General features: G+C 44.2%; 2 protein-coding genes across 10 annotated transcripts in view; one reads left to right on the top strand and one right to left on the bottom strand.

Annotated features, from left to right (window-relative positions):
* Nucleotides 1-15,546, top strand: part of NCALD (neurocalcin delta) — a 72,897-nt gene extending 57,351 nt beyond the window's left edge. For all 4 annotated transcript variants that reach the window (XM_035125610.3, XM_035125611.3, XM_035125613.3 and 1 more), the window contains exon 4: nt 1,155-15,546. In XM_035125610.3, the coding sequence (XP_034981501.1) occupies nt 1,155-1,252 (98 nt within the window). In that variant the 3' untranslated portion in view covers nt 1,253-15,546. The remainder of the gene's footprint in view (nt 1-1,154) is intronic.
* Nucleotides 15,547-16,856: 1,310 nt separating this feature from the next.
* The window catches only part of GRHL2 (grainyhead like transcription factor 2), a 79,154-nt gene continuing 72,757 nt past the window's right edge, over nt 16,857-23,253 (bottom strand). For all 6 annotated transcript variants that reach the window (XM_088675757.1, XM_088675758.1, XM_088675756.1 and 3 more), the window contains exon 16: nt 16,857-21,916. In XM_088675757.1, the coding sequence (XP_088531883.1) occupies nt 21,802-21,916 (115 nt within the window). In that variant the 3' untranslated portion in view covers nt 16,857-21,801. The remainder of the gene's footprint in view (nt 21,917-23,253) is intronic.

Below are 23,253 nucleotides of genomic sequence, written 5' to 3'. Positions count from 1 at the left end.
TATGTTCTCCCTTTAGCTTGCTGGCCTCTGCTTGTTCTGGTCTCTCAAACACCTGTCAAACAGCTGGAGTGACTGAATAAACAAAAGGAAGTCCGTGCTAATGGGACCCCTGATATGTATGTAGCAACTGGGCTCTCGAGGATCTGTGCAGTGTTTACACTATTATGAGAAAGCCGTAGAAGGTCAAACTATGCTTTTTCGGGTAGCTTTTGCAGGCTAGCAGTTTGGCCCATAATTTCTGGAAGCAGTAACAGCTGAATAGAAGCCTGCAGGAAGCACAGGTCACAAATCAGGGCTCTGATGGCACAACAGGAGGCTGTCTTGGAGTTATAGCGCTAGAAACCTCCTTCCTGGGTCCTTCAAAACCTGGATCTGCTCCCAGGACAGGTGCTAGGAAACCACTCTAAATGTTTTTTCCTTCTTCCTCCAATGCATTCCAAGCCCACTGTCACTCAGAGCTGAACCACATTTTACTTAACTCTGGGAAAGTGACTGGTGCCCACATATTTTTCTTACAATGCTGATGATGTTGAGATCTGAAGTCAGAAATATATTAAAAGTCTCTGCAATCAAGAAAAGTGTAGGTGTCCTTGGGGAGGGAGGGAGGGGGAGGGGGAGAGAGAGAGAGAGAGAGAGAGAAAGAAAGAAAGAAAGAAAGAAAGAAAGAAAGAAAGAAAGAAAGAAAGAAAGAAAGAAAGAAAGAAAGAAAGTCAGTCAGTCCTGGTGTAAGAGTTTTTATAATGCCTTGGCTGACTCAAAATATAATTTTTCTCCTGTATTGTAGATAATTCCTAATGCAGCAGATCAGTTTCAGAAAGGCTTTTGGAACTGGGCTATAGGTGATAGTGCTCATTGGTTTAGTGGTGGGATAAACTTTGCATTCAGCAACAGGTTCACACGCCACTATTAGGTTTGCTGAGTTGCAGCCTGTGAGAATTGCCCAATCAGAACTGTTTCAACAAAAAAGAAACAGTGCACTTTGTGAACAAGAAGCATTCGTATGCATGGGAGTCATCCCTGCTCCATTTACCTATGGCAGCGTCTTCGGTCTTTTCCGAAATGTGCAGGAGTGAATGTTGTGTGTGAAGCGGCTCTTACGATGCTTTGTCCACTATAGAATTCCAAAACAGCATCTCTATTTATTTATTTTCTAGGAAAACTTTCTCTGGAAGAGTTTATTCGAGGAGCCAAGAGTGACCCATCTATCGTCCGTCTCCTTCAGTGTGACCCCAGCAGTGCTGGGCAGTTCTAAAACAGTTGCTTGGATTATTTCGTGTCTCTGGGTTTTTTTTTTGTTTCTTTTCTCTCTCTCTCTCTCTCTTTTGCCAAAACAACATTCATGGTGGCGTTGCCTCTGTCCGGCCAACTATGCCTTCTTTTGTGGCACCTTTCGCTTTCATTGTGGCAGATCAGGTAGAAGTTGTGCTAGGAAAACACTCTCCCAAATGCATCCCGGGATACAAAGAGAGCTGCCCGCACAACTATGTCAGTTTTCAAAGGGTTGTCACAATCTGCGTGGCCTGGTCCTCAATAAGTTTGCCTGGGAGCAAATCCCACTGGGTTTGAACAGGACTTCCTTCCAAGCATGCTTAGGATTGAAGCCTTAAGTTTTGATTTGTCTGTCAATTCCAAGCTAAAACAAGAAAAGCCGAAGGGACGAGAGCCCTTTGCCAGAAGTGTGTAGGGTTCTGAGGCATACATGGAGTATTGCGCCAAAAATGTCTACCGTGTTCCCTTCAGTGCTGGGGAATGCTGAAGAACATTCTCTGGCATTGCAGCAAATGAAGAGGCCTCTTTCAGAGCTCCATGTGTGCACCAGTGATGCTAGTAGCAGGGTTTGGATCACAGTCAGACCAAGTCATTTAACATTCCTGGCGGCATTCAGCTAAGTTTTAATCAGAATGAACCCACTGAAATTAATAGAATTGTAGAGTTGGGCGAGACCCTGAGGGTCATCTAGTCCAACCTCCTGCAACGCAGGAATCACAACTAAAGATGCCCCTCAAACTTCTGCTTAAAAACCTCCAGTGAAGGAGAGTCCACCACCTTCCGAAGGGGTCCACGCCAACATCAAATAGCTCTTGCTGTCTGAAAGGTCTTCCTAATGTTTAGTCAGAATCTCCTTTCTTGTAATTAGAATTGGTTGGTTCGGGTCTTGCCCCCTGGAGCAGGAGAAAACAAGCTTCCATCTTCCATCTGATACCCTTCAGATATTTGAAGATTGCGATCGTATCGCCTCCTTTTCTCCAGGCTTAACGTACCCTCGACCATGCTTCACAAGGCTTGGTTTCCAGACCCTTGATCATCTTGGTCACCTAACATGACTAATGTTCATTCCTTTCAATGGGTCTACCCCGAGTAAAGCGTAGTTGAATGCCACCATCTGTCTCCATGTTATGCTAGAGGTGGGCTGCTGCAACAAACCTCTGTAAGATCCCTGCTTATCTCTAATAAAATTACCTGTGGTCACTGCTTAGAGGTAAGCATGAAGGTTTCTAGAGTTAAACGTAGCCCTTAGTATCTAGTACAGCAGCCAAATTAGTTCTGTGCACAAATCCGAAGTAATGTGTGCCTGGCGGGTGTGAAATTTGCTGTTCTAATCACTCAGCCTCAATAAACACAATCAGGGGGACCATTTGATACATTGGGTGTAGATGTACATGGACAATTCCTTTTAGCGGCCAAGGTGCAAGTTAGAGGAGAAGGTGGGGGGTGGGAGGCGATAGGCACCAGTACTAACATGACACCCCAAAAGGACAGCGCACCTTGCCTATCAGTGATGCCTTCACAGCGCTGGGAAGGAGAGAGAAGAAAGGAAGAGAGAAAGGGTCGGGGGAGAGAGAAGAAAAGGTTGTTCATCTGCCTTCTCTGGGTGATGCAACTGCATTTCTTTTTAAAAGGTGGACATGCATTTGGAGAGAGGGCAGAAGAAAACGCCACGCAGCAGTTGTGATGCTGGTTGTTGGTTACCATTTGGGATCAGGGAAGGCAACTTGTGTATGTGGGAAACTTGTATTGAGGAAATCCAACCCTAGGGGGGAAAGTGAATGTTTTGGTGGGCTGATGCTAAAGAAGAAGCACCTACAACTCAAAGGCCACTTGCAGGGAAGAGAGCAACAAGGAAATGGCAGGATTTGGTGGTTGGATGACAGAGAAATCTTTGAGAAGGTGTCCTTTTTCTCTTCCTTCTTTTAGACAGAAGAAAGTTGACGAGAGTCAGGTGGATCTATGGTATGCGCCAGCAAACATGTGTTTCCTAAACACATTCCTGCCAACGTTTGGGAAGGCAGGGTGCAGTTTTCAGGGGGAGAATAGCTTAACTCTCCTTGCACTTGCCAATTCTCCCCTACAAACGCCCCTCCAAGGTCGTAGAAATCATAGCATCAGAAGGCACCTTGGAGGTCATATTGTCCAACTCCCTGCTTCTGCATGCAGAATGCAACTCATCGTCTCTGCCACATGTTCACCCAGCCTCTGCATCAATACCTCTAGCAAAGAAGAGCTTGTTGCCTATGGAGGCAGACTGTTCCGCTGTTCCATTTCCCCCCTGCCTTCTTCTGGTCTTGGAACCAGATTGGCAGAAGAACAGGGGGAATCAATAGAGGGCAGCATTTGCAGAGGAGAATCAGCAGGGTTAAACTCCTCCCCCTGCGTTGTCCCCCCACCACCTGCACACCGCTTCCCTCCTGCATCAGAGATAAACTCAGTATTGGGAACCTGGTGTTTGATTTGTAATGTGGTTCTGTCCTGAAGAAGCAGCAGGGAAAAAAAACCCCACAAAATTGCATGTGGGAGAAAAGCAGTGGAGGAGCCACTTCAGCTCGAGCAATTAAAATCGCAGCACAATTTGAGCAGCTGACACGGAGGGAAGCATGTTGATTGGGGTGCGGTTTGGTTTCACCATTGCAGAGGGGAGAAAACTCACCATCCAGGTGTCTTTTTCTCCCTGGGTTTCCACATTGTAAAGTGGTCTTGTGAAATGGCTAGGTTTGTTTTGGTTTCTGGTTTTCATGTGATCTCGCCATGTAGTTGCACTTTCACAACACCATCTAAATCGCACCTCAGAAGTGGCTGTGTGAATCAGCCTCAAAACTACCGTACCTATATCCTGGGTTTGTTTGGTTTTTTGGGACCATGGGAAACACTAGCATCCCGTACTGTTCAGATATTAAATTGTAGGATTCATGCATCAGTACACCATTTAGGTCTGTACTGAAACATGGAAATGGTACCATTTGTGATATATTTATATATACTTAAATATATATTAAAATATTTTTTTAAATATATAAAAAACTATAGGAGAAAGATGTTGGATGTTTTATCTCTTTTTTACTTTCTTTTGCCTGAAGGCAACTGATAGTTTTGTTTTTCCTCCTCTTCTTCAGAGCTCAGATAGTTAGAAGGGGAAAAGCAGAATCAAAAGAATAAGCACAATTTAAGCTCACAAACAAGAATATGAACCCCCCCAGTTGCTCTGGAAAAGGGTTGGAGGGACCTGTGCACACCCCCACCCCCCACCCCGTTTTGTTAGATTCCAACTCCTGTTCATCCCAGCCTTCATGTAGGGTTGCCAGACTCAATAGAGGACAGGACTTCTATGCCTTTAATTGCCCTGCTCTCTTTTGAGTCTGGAAACCTTAAAGAGAAACCAGCAGACCCTTTGCTTGGAAATTAAACAAAGGGTATGCTGGTTTCTCTTTAAGGTTTCCAAACTCAAAAGAGAGCAGGGCAATTAAAGGCACAGAAGTCCTGTCCTCTATTGAGTCTGACAACCCTACCAGCATGGCCAATTGTCAGGGATGAGGGGAGTTGCCACTCGTCAACATCTACAGTGCACTAGAATGGAGGTTGGCAGAAGGTAGATCCGGAACTGCCGGTTGATCTTGGGGTGATTTGCAGGAGATTGGCAAGTCTTTCTTCTCTCCCAATGGTTTGTTTAACAATAGCAAAGGCTAGCATGACCCTCTCCTGCAGCCCCACCTGAAATTAGGCTGTTTTGATGAATGAAGCTTGAAGAGAAGGCAGCTGTGAATCTCAGTCTGTGAGATCAGTCCCTGGCCCTTAACCCAAAGCATACAGAAGCCTAGCCAACTCTCCATTTTGTGCCAGCGGATGGACCTCCCAAGTTCCAGTAAAAATGAAATAGATCCTTCAAGCCTCAAGCCTGGAGCCATCTGGCAGCTGTTCTGATGCAGGGTAAGGGAATAGAGCTGCTTGTTTGTGGGAACATCCACAGGGCTCTAGGGTGCTGCATGGGAGTGCTTGCATCTGCAGGGCCTGCATCTTTTGCTCTGGCACCTTGAGGGAAGAATGCCAGGGTGGGTTGCATCTCCAGGTGTGATGGGGGAGCTAGCAGAGTGCTGTCTGCAGGCTGATGGGGGTCTCATTTGAGAATTGTATGCACAATGGGGGTGTAAGCTTGAAAAGGCTCCTTTCCCTTCAGACTCTCGCAGTTGCTTAGCTAGGAAAAAGAGAACCCCAAATTCTGCGCCACTTGGGTCACAGGAGCGCCATTTCACGTCACAGTGGAGGAGATATTCCAAGCAATATTAGATTGCAGAAACGAAAGCAGTGAGTTTTAGGAACATTTGTTGTGGCCACAGGATACCTTGTAAGAGAACCACAGCTATGTTATTAACAAAAGCAAAGCAGGCATTGCCTTCCTTTTTAAGTGAGGGCTTCTTTTTTTGCTTCTGACTTGCAAACCTAATCCATGGGTCCATTTCATTGGTGTGATAACAAAGGTCAGTGAACTGGTCTGATAGAGGTGCTCCCCCCCCTTCGCATATGCAAATCTGGCAGACTTTTGAGATAGTTTGTCACTTAATGAGGCTATATATCTATAGAACTAGCCATGTGCACTGAAAGGAGGAGGGGCTTCCTGGGATTTGTCAAAAGTGACCTTGTGGTGACAGAGCACAGCTTGAGCCTTAATGCAATGCAAGCTGAAGCTGAGGTTGGTTCTGCTGCTGCTAACATTACATGGTCTAACCTGGAGTATAAGCAGCAACTATTGTTGACTAGATGTCTAGTGAGACTGGCAGTGATCCTTTGTACCATGTGAGTAGCAGAACACATATTCACTCCCAAAGCAACCAAATATCCGAAGAGATGTCCCAATGCAATGTGTTCTTCTCTACCATCCAAGCTGCCCACTGGCCAAAGGCTTCTCCCGACGATTCCTTTCTAGAAATAACTAACAAGGTGATAGAAAAAAATTCCTTCAGTAGCACCTTAAAGACCAACTAAGTTTTTATTTTGGTATGAGCTTTCGTGTGCATGCACACTTCTTCAGATACGCATGCACACGAAAGCTCATACCAAAATAAAAACTTACTTGGTCTTTAAGGTGCTACTGAATGAATTTTTTCCTATTTTGCTTCAACTCAGACCAACACGGCTACCTACCTGTAACTGTAACAAGGTGATAGTAAAGTCAAACTAAACTAAGGCAACTGCTGTTCCCCTAACCCAAGGGGCCGTGTCAAAATTACTCAACGATATAGCTAGGGGACATGCCCCAAATGCCCATCGCAGATACATCCGCATGATATAATCCTCTGCCTTGCTGGTTCCAAATTGTTCTTTTGCCAGCAGCTTGTGGCCATGTGACTCCAGAATAGGGTTGCCACCCGTCCTGTATAATACAGGATCATCCTGCATTTCAGTGTAAAATGCTATGTCCTATGTCGATTAAATACAAGACACAATTTGCCCTGTATTTCCTCTATTTATGTTCTGTTGTGCTCTTTTGCTTTCACTCCCTCGGCCAAGTTAGGGATCTCCCCCCCCCCCGGCTCTCTCCCCCACTCCCTTTTTCTTGGCCAAGTTAGGGTTCTCCTCCATATGCCCCCCTCTGCTACTGCAGGAAAGGCATGGATCCAAGTGGTTTTTCTTTGGTCCCGCCATTTTCCCTGGGGAAAACCTGTTTCCCCCTGAATCGAAACAAAGGTTAATTGGGTTTTCGACAGATTGACAATTCTTCAGATTCAGTAGTAAATGGCGGGTTTTCCAGGGGAAAGCAGTGAGACAAAAAAGCAAAACTGCTCGGGCCCTGTCCACTGCACTGTGCCTAGAAATTGTGGCATGAACAGAAGTCGGAATGAGCCCTCAGATGTGTCATGAATCACATGTCATTGCTTCCAGTAGCTAACTGGCTTGTATAGTCATTTTTAGTGGCCACACACAAATTGACACTGGTATAATTCTAAATGAATAGAATAATGGAATCATAGAACCATAGAGTTGGAAGAGACCACAAGGGCCATCCAGTCCAACCCCCTGCCAAGCAGGAAACACCATCAAATAGTTTGCATGGAGCAATAAGCAAGGCATTAACGTATATATGTATAGATATCATTACAGTTATGGGTTTTTTTTGTAGCTGTTACTGTAGTCGCTGGGAAATTCTCTGTTTGAAATTCCCTCTGCCTCGCATAGCTTGCATGCAGCAATGGTAACCTATTAGGCAACCTTTACTTGGATGGTACCACAGGGTTTGACTTGAGCATAGATAGCCATTCTTCATTTCATATAACGTAGGGCCAGAAACACACCCTTCATTATTTTTACGTCATGAAAACTTGCACGACTATTATGAAATAGTAAGAGTTTGGCCCATCCTATTTGATAAAATCTTGAGAGATGTTCCTGACTGCAGAGGCCTAGGTTTGGGCATATTGATTAGTGATCGCCTCTGAACCTTCCGCCAGTGTCTTCCCAGGTGTTTTGTCGATTCCACCAGAGTGGCAGTTGATTGATCCCACCATACATGTTTGTACCAGGGTTACAAAACCAAGAGTCTCTCTTGTTAATTTCATAGTTCCAAATTAGACTAAAAGCCCATCTTGAAGTTACAATCTAACCTCCTAGCTATGAAGCCACCTTGTAAACGGTGCTCGTCACATGGCAAGTTCTTCTGCCGCCTGTTGGAAGACAGGATTTTGACACACGTAGTAATTCAACTAGATGAGGCGGCTGCTACAGCAGAGCTACAAAATTTGTGACGGAGGTTTCTGATGGAGCGCCTATGTTTTTTTTTTCTCAAAATGCCACACATCCTCCTGGTATCATTCACCGGCAGGAACAGGGCAGTGTTGCTTGCCTGGCTTCCCAATGCAGAGGTCGCTGCTGCTAACTAAGGGGTGAGGCGGCAGGGAGGTCCATGTGGGCAATGTGGCAGAGCAGATCCGTCACTCCCGAGGCTGCCCCTTGCCCCTCTCCCTCTTGGTTGCCAGCAGCGACTTCTGCATTGGGGAGCCAAGTAAGTAGTAACTTGTTTGAAAATGTGCTGCGAGTGCCATCACAAAATGGCTGCTGTGGTGTGTGGCATAACACAAAATGGCTGCCACATCTAAAAGAGCGGGGAGGGGGGAGGAACACAAAATGGTGTGGGCATGTTTCCCCTCAATGAGAAAAAGCATTTACACCAGCCACCTACCTCCATGCTTGCTCACAGAGAGGAAGTTCTTTGCTCTGTTCTGAAGGAAGGGTGGGAATGAAATGTCATGTTGAAGGAAGCGTATTCAGCGTGGGAGAAACCAAACCAGGGCAAAGAGGAATTGAACAGCTAGAGTCTTCCACACAATGTGGATTTCTGAGGGGATAATTACTGAGATCCTTCACAGCTGGTATAGGAGGTAATTGTGGGCACACTGGCACCAGGTTGGCAACGGTTGAATTGATCCAATTGCCTGTTGCGTTTGGAGCACACACACTTTCCCAAAGGTGGCAAAGTTAGCTCTCAAAGTCTAAATCACTTCCATCCTATCGTAACTCCCATAAATGCTTTAGGGTGGGATCTCGCCACATCTTCACTGATGGAATTTTCAAAACATGAAGCATAACCCTGTCAAGATGTGTTTTAAAGCCCCATCATCGCTGGAGCATGGGGAAAGGGCTCTCTTTGTAAAGAGGCTTAAGACTTGAGCTGGGGGGGAATTCAGTTCGGTTCTCATTTAAACACAGGCCTATGTAATTTGCACTTCCTGAAACAACGCACAAACTGATACACAGCCGTCCTTCAAGATTTGCACTCCTCTGAATTTTGCAATGCAGTTCCCTAGCCAAATACAAAAGATGTATATATATTAGGGGAAAGTGTGCATTAAAATGCATATATTAGTGAAAATGGCATAGAGGAATGTATATATTTGACTAAACTGCATACAGAAATGTGTATATTAGGAGAAATCTGCATTAAAATGCTGGCAAATATTTCATGAGGACTCTTTTGGGGGGTGGGAATTGTGAAATGTTGTGGAAATGTGGAGAGCTGCACTTGAGACTGGGAAAATGAGAAACTAAGAGAAACTAAAATTAACAGATTTGTCTGTCCATCATCAAGAATCATATACAATTATTAGTTTCAACCCTAGGCCATCAGTGCAGTCTTGGAAGATACAAACTAATAGACCTTTAGTTGAAATCGCAAAAGGCTGTGGCCACAAGGCATTGCTTCTAAAAGGCAAGCAGATGTCTTCTCAAAATGTTGCTTTTCGTCTAAGCAGCTGTGCTCACCCATTTGCTGCAATGCTGAGAACCTTTTGGCTCAGAGCCTTGTTGCTCACTTTAGGGACACGGCATGTGGTTCCTTCTCTGCTATGTTAAAACCAGAATAGAGTTGATTTTGATATTCATATGTGAAAACAGGCCAAAGGCAGAAGGTCAGAAACAGCTGCACAGAACAGAAATTGGTGGAGGGGTTTTTTGTTTTTGTTTTTACACAAGTCTTGCAGCCCAAGCCTATGCACAATTACAGTGGTACTTCGGTACGGAAACCTCAATACAGAAAACTCAATATGGAAGCTGCGTTTCAGGTTCGAGTTCTGAGGCATTCAAAAACCGAAACATTTACTTCTGAGCTTACAGCGTTCGAGTGCCAAAATGTTCGACAACGGAGGCGTTCGAAAACCGAGGTACCACTGTACTCAGAAATAAGCACACAGGCTTTAAAGGGACTTTTGCCCTCCATTTGTGTATCAGGCCTCAAACTGGGGTCAAGCTGGACCTGACGTTATTGTTAGTCAGTGTGTGATTTGTTGTTTTTTTAAAAAAATAATAGGTAGTGCGGAGGCCTGAGCCAAAGTGGGACAATCACACACAGGGGAGGAGCTTTAATTCTCTGCCCCCACCAGAGTCCTGAACTCCTTCATATTGTGATACACAATTGTGATACACAATTGAGCTGTGAGGGGAAGCCATTGGTGCTAATGGGAGTTTGTTTCCCTTTTATTGCAAATAATGGGGGGAGGGGAGATTTTGATAAGAAACTTAGCTGGCAGGGGTGGACGTTAGTAACATGGTTCTGTGAGTGAGGACATAATCCCCCCTTTAAATATTTTTTTACAGCCACAAAAATTCATTTTGGTACAGTTCCTTTTTATAGATTGCCTCAGTAGGTACCAATATAAAAATAGGGTATTATTATTATATGCCGCTTGGCTCAATACCAAATCATAGTGACACCTGATGTCTGGTTTCACCCTTTGTAACAGCAGTGGTGGTCCCACAGAACAAACAACCCCACAGATGACAAGAATGTCTACCTACAAACTTTGGCTACAGCCCTCTCTGCATGCCAAAGAATAACCCCAATGAAACACAGCGACACTTCTGAATAAAAATGCAAGGCATTACACTGTAGATCGCTTCTTTGTAAATTACTGCTCCATTGCTCTTTTTTTAAGGCGGGTAGGTGTGCTCAAACTGGGCCACAGTGTTTCCCCAACTTTAGATGGTTGTTTAATGAGCTGTGTTTGCAGACTCCGAGGAACAGAGATGAAGTCAACTGAAGTGAGCACTTAAGGTTGTGAAAAGAGGGAAGGGCCATAGCTCAGCAGTTGAAGAGATGCTTGCCAGGTCGTAGGTTCCAGGTTCAATGCCTAATATTTCCAGGAAAGGCAGGGACAGACTCCCACTTGCCACTCCAAAGAGCGATTGTCGGTTCATGCAGTGTGTGTGATTTGGTGCAGAGGCCATGCAAGGAAGGTTTCCAGTTAACATAAATGTCTTCCAGGGAGGCAGTAAATGAAAAAGACAGGACTCGAGCATGTCTGTATCTGAGGCCTGGATCTATTTTAAAATTACTAGCCCACCAGCTTGTTTGTCTACATATCCCTGTCAGTCCATTGTGACACAGATAGTAAAATGCTTCCAACTGACAGAAACTATCGCCACATCTGGCCAGGTGACAAGCAGGGTCTGTCTCCATCCTTGTTGGAATTCAGAGAGTGGGCTAAAAAATTGGTTGATTTAAAGTCAAGGCTGTTAGTGGGATCAGGACTCCTTTCCACCGAGGGGGGGGGGACTGTTGTCAATGGCAACAATTTGCAATAGCCCAATGATCAGTTTGCCAATTAAGTCCCAGTATGGAAGCACCCTGCAAGTCATGCCTTCCTTGCAGCAAAAAAATCAAAAATCCCTAGAATTATGGAATGACACTTCTCCTTCCTGTTGCATGGCCCCTGAGCTACTTTTGAGGTGGGTGACCCTCTGGAATGCCATGGGATGTGGCATGGGAGGGGGAGGGACTATAGCGGGAAAGGGAAATAGATACATACTGCTTGCATAAAAAGTGGTTTTTGCAAACATCGTGGGATCCAAACCACTCTCTCATTTCCCCCCCTCTAGTTCTCATGTGAAAATCCACAGACTATATGAAGAACCCAATTCCTGCTTTTTAAAGAGTTCATGGTCTCAATACAGAAAGGCACATACACACCTTGCTAGATGAGGAAATCTGTGTGTAGGCTCATTGTGCAGCACTCACCTGCCTTGGTTCAACCCATCACCCAAGGTAGCAGTAGCACCTATCAGCAGTTCCAGAGGGGGAAGCATCAGACTGCATTTGGTTCCATCTCTTGTCACACTGGTAGAAGAGCTGGAGAAAGCATTTTAGCAGCTACTGGGTTGTTTCCAAGACCGACAAAGAGCCCTGTCTAACTTGAAAGTTTGCATACTCAGTCTGACCTTGTTCCAATAAAGAAAGATAGCCACTGAGAATCCAGTGGGAATAAATTGGGGGTGCCTACCTACTGACTTTCCCGTTGTGCCTCCTTTTCTTCTTATGCAGCCTAAAGGCAAGCCATCAGATAAACATTTTGGAGCACAGGCAGCTGTATTATAGACACCTAGGCCTTGTGCAGACCCATGGTTAATTGACTAATAAATCATCCTAGCTGATGTGCCATCAGAGACACAGTTGGCTCTAAGCTGTCTATGCTTAGATAAATTGGCTGCAGTGGTGACAAAGGCTGAGGAGATGTAATGGCATTTCCTCTCCCCCACTTCCTTCCTTCCTTCCTTCCTTCCTTCCTTCCTTCCTTCCTTCCTTCCTTCCTTCCTTCCTTCCTTCCTTCCTTCCTTCCTTCCTTCCTTCCTTCCTTCCTTATGTGGCAGTCCAGTGAGAACAAGCACTTTCAGGTCAAGTCTTTAGCAGTTTTGACACATGCATGCGCACACAGGCATGTCCACACACAGGCACACATTTAGCATTCTTTAAACAAGTAATCTATAATGCTGACTGAATAGACTTCCAGTTGTCTCTGTAGCATTTTATTAAAGACTCTTAGAATTGCTGATGCCGAGCTAGGTAGTAGGGATGTCATTTTTATTGTGGGGCTGTACGCTTCCTCCATTCTCATGTTTTATGAGCACGAACTACAACATCGCAGAGCTGCACCAGGCAGACTCGGGAACAAACTCGGGATATAAGACAGGCTGCTTCACAGGTTACCAGATTTCCATTTCAGTGAAGACAGAAACATGCACTTAGACCCATGCTGCCTTCAACCCAGAGACACCTGATCAGGATTAAGTTTTGCTGAAGGGAGCAAATTAGTCATGTCTTGGATCACCTGCTCTCGATCGGGGCACAAGGGCAATGCAAATGGGAGGCTGCATCTCACGCCTGAAATTTGAATGTGCATCTGCCATGCCTCAATTTGCATGCTGCAAATTAGCCATGCATCCATTTGCTCATCAGTATACCCCATCTGCATAGCATGATTCCAGATCTAGCAAGGCCTGGAAAACCACCTGTGGACATTGCTTCTGTTGGTGTGTCTCCCTTCTTGGGTCAGGTTGAAGTATATGTCGTTTTTAAATGTTCAGCATGATGGGTTAAAGCCAACCTGTAGAACAAGCATGGTATAGTCAGTCAAAGAGTAGATTGGTGAATGGTAGTAAATTCTGTGTTCCCAACCATGGCCACTGTTTTATGCGTCCTTTTCTAGAGTTCTGTGTATGGAAGGAATGAACTTTTATTTTCTCATATACTGACAAATGCACTTGTATTTATTGTTCAGAGAATGACTTTGATCTGTACCAATTAATAGTTTCCTATCAGTTGAGACTCCCCAACCCCTCCCTCCCTATACATATAATATGCAGATTCTGTGCCAGTCTTACCAGTATCGGTTGCATTTTTAAGACAGTACTTCTGTGTGATCCTACTGTGTGTTGGTAGCTGCAACTTTGTTGTAAAATATAAGCGGGGGGAAGAAACTTAAAACTGAATTCTTGTGTTCGTGTTTGGCTTGTAGAAACAGTACCTGCATGTTCATGATATTGCAGCCTTCACCATCTTGAAGCCCTCCAAATGTTTTGGACTACAAAACACATTACCCCTTGCCAGCGCATGCGCTGATGAGTCTTGTAGTCCAAAACATCTGGAGAGTCCCAGGTTGGTGAAAGCTACTGTACTGATTATTTCCCCTCCTCATTGCTAGTTGTTGCACAGTTATGCAATTGTTTTCAGTTGTATAGGAAACTTGCATTCCTCGTTTGTTTGTTTGTTTGTTTGTTTTAAAATGGGGATTTGTTACAATCTAATTTTTTAAATAATCTGTTTGTGTGTGTGTGTGTGTGTGTGTGTGTGTGTGTGTGTGTGTGTGTTTTAAACCACACCTGCTCTTTGCTGCTCAGGGGTTGCTGCCAGGAGAACATTTTGTTCCCCAAACATGGTAATTTTCATGGACTCCTCCTATCTTGCATGGTAGGGCGACACCACTGCTTTGCTCAAAATTAGAGGAGGTCCCTGTCCATGGGGCTTTGGCTCTAGGTTTCGCTTGTGGCAGTAGCTGAGACTGGGAACCAGCCACCCTTGTCAATTTCCCACAATGCTTTGGGACAGCCTTTTCTGACCTTGTTGTTGGACCTCAGCTCCCATCAGCCCCAGCCAGCATGGCCAATAGTCATGAATGATCGGCACTGTAGTTCCACAATATCTGGGGAAGGGCTTCTCTAGGGCACTGTGGACTACGGTATGAGGCGGGTTCGTAGAACAAGGGCGGGAAGAAGGGCTAAAGGAAGAGGCAGTCCTGCTGGGACCAAGGCTTGTGAAGTCTGCTGAATTGCTGGGGATCTCAGCAGCTGCCTGAGGGGGGCATGTAATGGCGCCAAGCCTAGCTTCATTCAACGGCATCCCCCATAAGAACGTAAGAGTCTGTTGGATCAGGCCACCGGCCCTTGTAGTCCAGTATCCTGATCAGACACTGGCCAATCAGATGCCCATGGGAAAACCGTAAGATCTTTAAGAATTGAATGCAGACTTACTGTGCTGTCCCAACCAATCATGCTAAGAGTAGACCCCCTGAAAAACGTGAGTCTACTCTAAGTGTGACTTAAGTATGAACCCAACCCATTTAAAAAGGGTTGTCCAGGGTGTTTTGCCCAGTGTAACATTTCTGAGATGTTTGCTCGGTTATCACCATGTTAACTTTTGACATGCAAAGTTGCCATACACGGTGTTTTTTTTAAATCAACCCAGGTTCCTAAATTAAGTATTTTTTAATCTGTCATCCTTATCAGACAAGAGGCAGTATTTACAATGGGCAGGATCCAAATCAAAATGAAGCACCTTTAAGGCTACAATCCTATGCACACTTATTCAGTGGGACTTGCATCAAAGGAATGCATATTATGGAGCGGCGAAGGTGGGGGGGGACTGTGAAGTGGGGACCTCAAAGTGCCCCCATGCTCAACCTATAGGAAGTTTGGATCCAGACTTTTTGGAGTGGGCCTATTGTTTAATTCACCTGTTTCTGCACTTGGGTGTAATCCCTTGTGGACTGCATGCTACGGTCAGGCACAATGTCTGTTGTTGTTGTTTTAAAATGTGAAAATTGTAGCCAAGTATAGCCCATAAATATTTTTAAAAGCAGCAAAGTGTGTTGGTTTAAAAAAAGAAGAGGAGGGCGATGCATTTGTGACAATGTATTTTACAGTGCCAAACATATGAACAGTATTGTTTTGAAAAAAGTTAAGACTTTTTTTACTGTATTATTGAACAAATATTGTTTTTAAATGTTAGATTTTGAATAATTTTGTATTGTAAACTTGTTTTGTGACACGGTGCTTTTTCATACTGGAATTACTGATTGCACCCGACGATAATTATTCTGTTTTCTTATATGAATACATAACCTCAAACAAATCTTTATGAAAACCAGTGTATGGCTGAGACCTGAGGTTTGCAAATATAAAGTCCTCCATAAAGCCCCTAAATGTTACTGCCTCTAATAAATATTCTGCTGCAGCCAGGCTTTCTGGAAAGTTCCACTGCATTTCTCTTGGGGGGGGGGAGAGGCAAAGAATATAGTAGCCATTGTGAGGAAACAGCTGCATAACTCCATGATTCAGACCCTGCCAATGCCAGTGAAGCCCCCTCTTCTTGGATGATTTATTATTATTATTATTATTATTATTATTATTATTATTATTATTATTATTATTTGCACGCCATCCATCTGACTGGGTTGCCCCACTCTGGGCGGCTTCCAACAAATAGTATAAAAGCATAATAAAACATCAAACATTAAAAGCTTTCCTATACAGGGCTGCCTTCATATGTCATCAAAAAGTCAAAGTTATTCATCTCCTTGACATCTGATGGGAGGGCATTCCACAGGGCGGGCGCCACTACTGAGAAGGCCCTCTGTCTAGTTCCCTGTAACCTCACATCTTGCAGTGAGGGAACCGCCAGAAGGCCCTCGGTGCTGGACCTCAGTGTCTGGGCTGAATGATGGGGGTGGAAACAATCCTTCACGGACTGAGACCGTTTAGGGCTTTAAAGGCCAGCACCAACATTTATTGATTTATGAATTCATTAACATTTTTACCCCACTCTTCCTCCAGAGAACTCAGGGCAGCTGACATGGTTCTTACCTCTACCTCTTAAAAATAGAATAAAATCCTTTCAACAACCCTGTGACGTAGGTTAGGAAGAGAGAGAGGAGGGCTGGTTCAATATCACCCACATGAGCAGGTTCAAATCCAGGTCATCTGTAGAAATTTCAGTACTGTGCCAATATGCAATTGCTGATTTGCTCCGTAAGAGGGAAAGGAGAAATGGGAGTTGAATGTGAGAACTCACTTACATGCCTCCTCCTTGCTTTTGCTGCCTCTTCTTCAAGTACAAGAAGAGTGAGAAGACAAGGAGAAGATACAGCGACCTCTCTAACTAGTGGTGCAAGCATTAACTAATGTGAAGCACTTGCTTGATACCAAGTCATGAATGGACATTTTCTCTCGCCTCCAATCTTCCACTCCAGTACCTATACTCATGTGTGTGTGTGTGTGTGCGTGTGCGCGCACGCTCTCTCTCTCTCTCTCTCCCACACACACAAACAGGTGGTCCTAACTTTTGTGTTTCAGGCTCAAACATGTCCAAGGCTGGCCCAACATGCCCCCCAACCCTGCACTGGAGGATTAGCTTTCATTTACCGTACTTAATAAAGGACCATGTGGCAAATTCAGTAAGTTCCCCATCACAAAAGTGCAAGTCAATATTCAAAATGGTTCAATGTGGAGCCGAATAATCTATCAAACACCAGTAAGAAAAGAAAAGGTGGTTATATCTTACGAATATTTATTTATTTCTCTCTTAAAAATGTACAAAAAATAAAATAAACCTGTATGTTTATAGATTTCCCTCTCCCATTTACAAAAAAACTATTAAGTTACACAAACTAGTTTTCTTAGAGTAAAATAGCGCACAGTGTTTATACATGGAGCTTTTGAGCTTTCCAGCTATGGGAACTATGCACAGATTTTTTTTGGCACAAACAAATCCTCCTGTTTGCATCATGTCACCCTAAACTGGGAGAAACATTGAGGGGAGGCAGGGAAGGGGAAGGGTTACAAGAAAAACAAATATTTTACATGGCTGCACCCTTTTAAAAACTTTAAACAAGTCTATTCATTTCCAGTTCTGCATGCTGCTGCTGATTGAATCCATTAAAACAGCTTTTCAGTTTCCTCTCTAATAATAATAAAAATTCAAGCAGCTATGTTAATTTTGCAACTTTCCAAGGGGTCTACAGAGATCAGAACAACAGGACCAAGTGTTGGGGAAAATGGCTTAATTCATAAATCACATGTTTCTGTGTACATATCTAAGTCATTCATGTTTAGGAACAGACATTTGTTAGCAACAATGAAAGATGGTAAAAGCTCCCTCTTCTTTTATGCCCATCAAAAGTAAAATATGATTTTTAAAGAATTGGTAGGCTAGGTAGACTCTATGTGATTTATTTAAAATGTGTGTGTATAGGAAGAGGACTGAAGCAGGCCTTATTACCCTAGCAATTGTTATAGCCATGTCAATATTAGTAATGTATCAGTGGATGGACAAGCCGAAAATCTACATATAATTGCAGCCTGTGATAGTCAGTGTGTTACCACTGCAATTCTTATACAAATGCAGATTATATAGGGCTAGGAGTTTTCTTTCCTCTCTCTAAAAACAAACAAACATGTAAGTTTCTAGCCATTATTGACTAGAAAGTCACAGAGGGCTAAACTCATTAAATAGAACAATATTCCTCTGCACCTTCTCTGGATAGATAAAGGGGGCACCAGCCACAGCCAGGCTCAAAAATAGGCACAGTCTTCACAGTTTAGAGCTTTATTTCAGAAGACAGCAGTAAGGGTGATTTTTGTATGTGGCTTTCTTCAAACTTTCCACCTTTAGAAATCCACTTACTAAAATGTCTGGCATGCCAAGGTACTCGTGAAGATTTACCCCTCAACACCAGTAAATGGTTCTGAGGCCGGTGAGAGTGAACCCTTGCACAAACCTGATCTTCCTCTAAGGCTACCCGTTGTTTGAGAAGGTCAGTAATGGAAGGACAGCTACCAAATTGGCCCTTGGGGACTGCTTGAAGATACCCAAGCTTCTAAAGGACCCCATTGGCTCCCCAAAACAAAGTCTGAAAGCCCACTTTTAGATTGCTTTGGGGTGATCATTATGCTTAAGTGCTAAACCACAGAACAGAAGGGGTAAGTTATTATTTCTTTCTGGGTTGCATGGCAACACCATGGTTACGTAGAACATTGGGAGCTGTGCCTTGGCCAGCCACCAAGAGATGTTCAACAGGTGCAATTTTACCTATCACTCCATGATGGGCATAAAAAAGAAGAAGAAGGATGCAATTCTTTATCTTCACCCTGCTAGGCAGTTTGGCACTGAATTGTCAGTTTGCTGTAAAAATGGCTCTGTAAGCTCAATTGATTCCGAAACAATGCTAAATCAGCATGTTATTCACTTCAGATATATCAGTCAGCATAGCTTTACATGACTACAAGGGACATACATGCTTATTCAAGTATACACAAATAAAGAGGGTGTTTATTCTTTCATGGATTTTGCATACAGTTCAGATTTAGGACAACTGTTCTGGCTTCTCTCCCCCTTTAAGAATCAATATTGGTGGAACTCAGAAATGCAAGATTGTGACCACAATAAATTGACCTTAAAACCATTGAACAAAACAGCTTTTTTAAAAAAATAAAAGATGCATGTATCTCATAATGCAGCGTTTGGCATTTTTCTTGTAACATTTGAAACTTTGAAGAAATAGAAAAGGGTTAAGCTGCTAAAAGAGCATCTGCAGAAGCAAACACTCCTGAAATTTAGGTCAAGTTAATTTACATACCAGAAACCTTTTAAGAAACATTCATCTCCATAGCACCATTTTGCTTGAGCAAGGAACCTCACTCTTTGAAGCTCTGACTGCCCCAATCAAAGGAGTGCTTGAACTTCTACATTTGCTTCCCAAAGTTAATAAACGAATTACAGGGTTTCATCTCAGATTCCAATTTCATAATCTCAGGATTGCCTTAAAGAAGCCTTAAACCAGGCATCCCCAAACTGTGGCCCTCCAGATGTTTTGGCCTACAACTCCCATGATCCCTAGCTAACAGGACCAGTGGTCAGGGAAGATGGGAATTGTAGTCCAAAACATCTGGAGGGCCAAAGTTTGGGGGTGCCTGCCTTAAACAGAGTCCGGCTGCTCAGTATCTACAGTTCCTCAATCTTAGGCTCCCAGGTGTTGTTGGATTGCAAGTGCTATCATTCCTAGCTGCCTTAGGGATGATGAGAGTTGTAGTCCTGGTTGAAGAAGGCTGACCAACACTGGCCGGCAGCAAGTCTCCAGGATTTCAGTCGGAAGCACTGCTGGAAATAGTGGCAATCAACTCTTTGACCTTATGCAAGCAAACCATGTTTTGCTACCAACCTCTGGCCATTCCCAGCAGCCCCACTGGTGGAAGTGCAATGAAAAAAATGTCTACTACATACCGATGAAGACAGGCTGAGTAATATAATCATACAAAAACAACGTCTATAGTGTCAGGACGTAATATGTACAGACCAAAGTCAAGGGAGGCGTATGTACATTTTTACATTTATCATTCTAGTGAGACCCGTCAGGGGGCACAAGGACGTTCAACGAAATGAGCAGAGGATCCATTCATCCAAGACATTTATTCCATTCCTGCCACAACTCCTGGGAAGTTGAATGGGCAAGGGAATGGCAACAAGGGGTGAGGTGGGTTGGGGGAGTGTCAAAAGGGCAGGGAACGGAGGCAGCAAAGATTAAAGGAGCTGAACAAGGGGCAGGGAAGCTGGGGTGAGTCACCAGGGCATGGGAGCATAGGCTGCATCCTTTTTCCAACTGCACCAAAACTGTCCTGCCTGTCTGGTTTCCTGGGATTGCAGGGATGCAGTTCCCTAGATCAGCTCTTCTGAGGATGGGAGGGATAGAAAGACACATGTCACCCACCCCCACCATGACCAGAGGCGTCCACATTCCCTTTCTTGGCACCATTCAAATAGTGCACATGCATGCAGATTGCATCCCCAGATCTGCGCCTGAAATTTGTGCACTGTGCGAATGGGGATCTTGGCTAGTCATTGATTTCATTTAAAAAAGAAAAGGTAAACCAGCAAGCACCTGCTCAGCTGGTCTCAAACGGTGTTTGCTGAACCAAATCCACCCACCTATTAAGGGGGGGAGACGATGGCTGTCTTCAAATACCTGTGATGAAGAAGAGGGAGCAGAGTTGAACTCTGTTGCTGCCCCGGACGGCAGGATTAGGAGCAATGGGTGGGATTTGCAGGGAACTGGATTTCAGCTGAACGTTCGAAAAAAGCTTCCTAATAGGACAAGCTGCAGAACAGGCTGCCTCAGGAAGTGGTGGGTTCTCCTTTGCTGGAGGATAGAAGCAAAGACCTCCATCTGTTGCAGATGTTGTAGTTGCACCTTGCAAGCTGCATGCAGATCCTGCAAGGAGCAAAAGGCTGGACTCAATGACCTCCAGCTCTACGGTTTCATGTTTTTCTGACTTGCTATGAATAACAATAATAAAAAAGACCTTCTGGCTCAGTTTAGGCTTGGCTCCAGTTTGCCAGAGGCTCCCAAGCAAGAGGTGAGCTGAATGGAGACATATCTTCTGAAAGCCCAAAGTCAGAGTCGGAAGCAGGCATGGAGGGAGGAGAGTGTTGGTGGTATTGGTGCTGCCTCAGTTCTTGCTGCATGCAGAAAATGGGGGGGTCTCATCCAACAAGGATGCAGAAGACCAAAGGATGAAATCCAAGGGTGCAAAAAAAGCATAAATATTTCAGAAACCGGAAGACAAATAATTCGGAAACTGAAAGACAATGCGGGTATCCTTGCACAGAAATAAGCACAGGAGAGTGAACGAGACCCACAAGCTTGTGGTGCAAATGTCGGATGTGCCACTGGAAGGAGAATGTTAACTTTCTAATACGGATGCTGGAGAAGCCACTCAAGAAAAGGTATGGAAACGTCACTGAACAGCTAATGGCAGAATCTCTCTCCTCAGCGAGAGTTGCCTATCAGCTTCTGATCCCAGGATAAGAAACAAGAGTGGCAGTAAACACATCCACACAGGTAGGAAAAATATATTATTACATATTATAAACATTATATACAAAGGTTAAAAATGGATGGTGCTTTACTTACAAATGACACGCCATCCGAGTCCCTTACTTACAGTCCTCAATTGCCCTGTGGTGGGGAGGATATGGCTAACCTACACACTTGTTTGCTGGTGGTTTTGTACCAGTGAACATGATCGGCCACTTTCCTTGCCATGGATTAGAAGATCAAATCTTCAAGCCATTTATTCTTGAAAGGTTCAATTTTAACTATTAAGTCCCAGGCAATCTAATGCAATTCCACAATTTCATTTTCTTCCACATTAACTCTTCTTTTAAAAAAGTCGCTGTTTCTCCCTTGCGGTGGGCGAGAGGCGATGTCCGCGGTCTGCTGACTATGTACAGATTGCAGCGTGAGGAGCAATAAATAAGGAACTTTGTAGAGGTATGTTAGCGGTCAAGGACAACTGGGCTTCTTTCCTCGCTTCCAGTGGAGTTTTGTAACAGCCTCTCTTCTTGGCATCCGTGAGCCATCAGGGCTTTAGAAGAATGGTCCCCTTCCTTAAGATGAGGGTGAAATGCTATGACTTCACTAGGCTGCGTTCTGATCTAGGCTAGATTTCCGTCAACGTGACCTTGTAGCCTTCCCCCAGGCTCTCCATGTTGAGGATGAACGTGTCTTCGTTGGAATAATGTTCAATGATGTTATCATCCATATTTACCAAAATCCTGGAATCAGAAAGGAATGTCAGTAAAATTCCCCTAGTTTCAGATATCAAGATGGATTCACATGGTGAATCTGCTATGAGGTAAGGGATGTATTTGTCTGTCTGTCTGTCTATCTGTCTGTCTGTCTATTAACCATTTGTGTGAATGCTTTGACACAAGCCATAGCACAGCTCATTGTCTCTTGGAGTTCCAGCGAACTTTTAAGTGTCAGTGAATAAAGTAGTACTTCTTTTTGAGCAGATATGCATATGATTCTAAAGTAAGACATAAAATCACAGTTGGAAGGGGCCACGAAAGTCACCTAGCCCCAACCCTTGCAATGCAGGAATCTTTCACCCATCATGGGGCTTGAACCCACAACCCTGGGATTAAGAGCCTCATGCTCTACCAACTGATCTATCCAGCCTCATTGCAAAATCTCCAGATAAATCCAAACCAATGTAACCCCCATTGAAACATCACAATTCAACCAAATGGTCAACTGGAAAGTTGCTTGGGCTATATGGATCAAATTATTATTATTATTATTATTATTATTATTATTATTATTATTATTATTATTATATTACAGATATTTGCTTGCTGCTCAGGGAGTCTTTTTGGCTGAAAAGCAGGCTACAGTGGAGGCACACAAAGAAGGGTGTCAATGATGACCGGAGGCTCTGGGTTGGTTCATATGGGGAGAGGCAGTCCTTGAGGTATTGTGGCCCAGAGCTGTTTAAGGCTTTATAGGTCAAAACCAGCACTTTGACAGGCTAATTAAACCTTTCCTGGGTGTGCAGTCAGGGAAACAAGATAGCAAAGGTGGAGGGGTTTTAGGTGCTGGGCAGCCAATTAATGCCACAGCATAGACAAATTCATTGATGTGATAGTGTTTTAGTCCTATTATCTTTTCTTCCTACTCATCTCCCTTTGTTCGGGGAATACTGAAACTCCAGATTACAGAGGCTTCATTCCCCCCCCTCCCCGTTGCCGCTTTCAAACTTGGACGTAATTAAAATATGGTACTAATCATCCTCTATTTAATTTGAAACACAACTGAATTATCGTGTACATATCACAGACGACCTCTTCTCATGTTGCAGTAGAGTTGAGAGAGCTGATGCAGAATTGTTGTCTCTACCCATGCTGTCTGGGTAGTGTGAGAAGTCCAAAAGTCAGTATGAAATGTCCTAGGGTCTATGCTTCTCCCCTGCCCACCCCACACAGGGGAGGGGGAGAAGCAGCCACAATGCAGGCTACTCCCACCTGAGCCCAGGGCACATCACATGACTTGAGGAGTCTAGGAGGGGTCTGGGAGTTGCTCAGAGCTGGGGTCCCCTCTTGTCACCTAGGAC

The sequence above is a fragment of the Zootoca vivipara genome, chromosome 8 (assembly GCF_965207765.1).
Source record: "Zootoca vivipara chromosome 8, rZooViv2.hap1.1, whole genome shotgun sequence".
NCBI classification, from domain to species: Eukaryota; Metazoa; Chordata; class Lepidosauria; order Squamata; family Lacertidae; genus Zootoca; species Zootoca vivipara.
The sequence above is the reverse complement of the archived record's forward strand: the minus strand, read 5'-3'. Positions and strand labels throughout refer to the sequence as shown.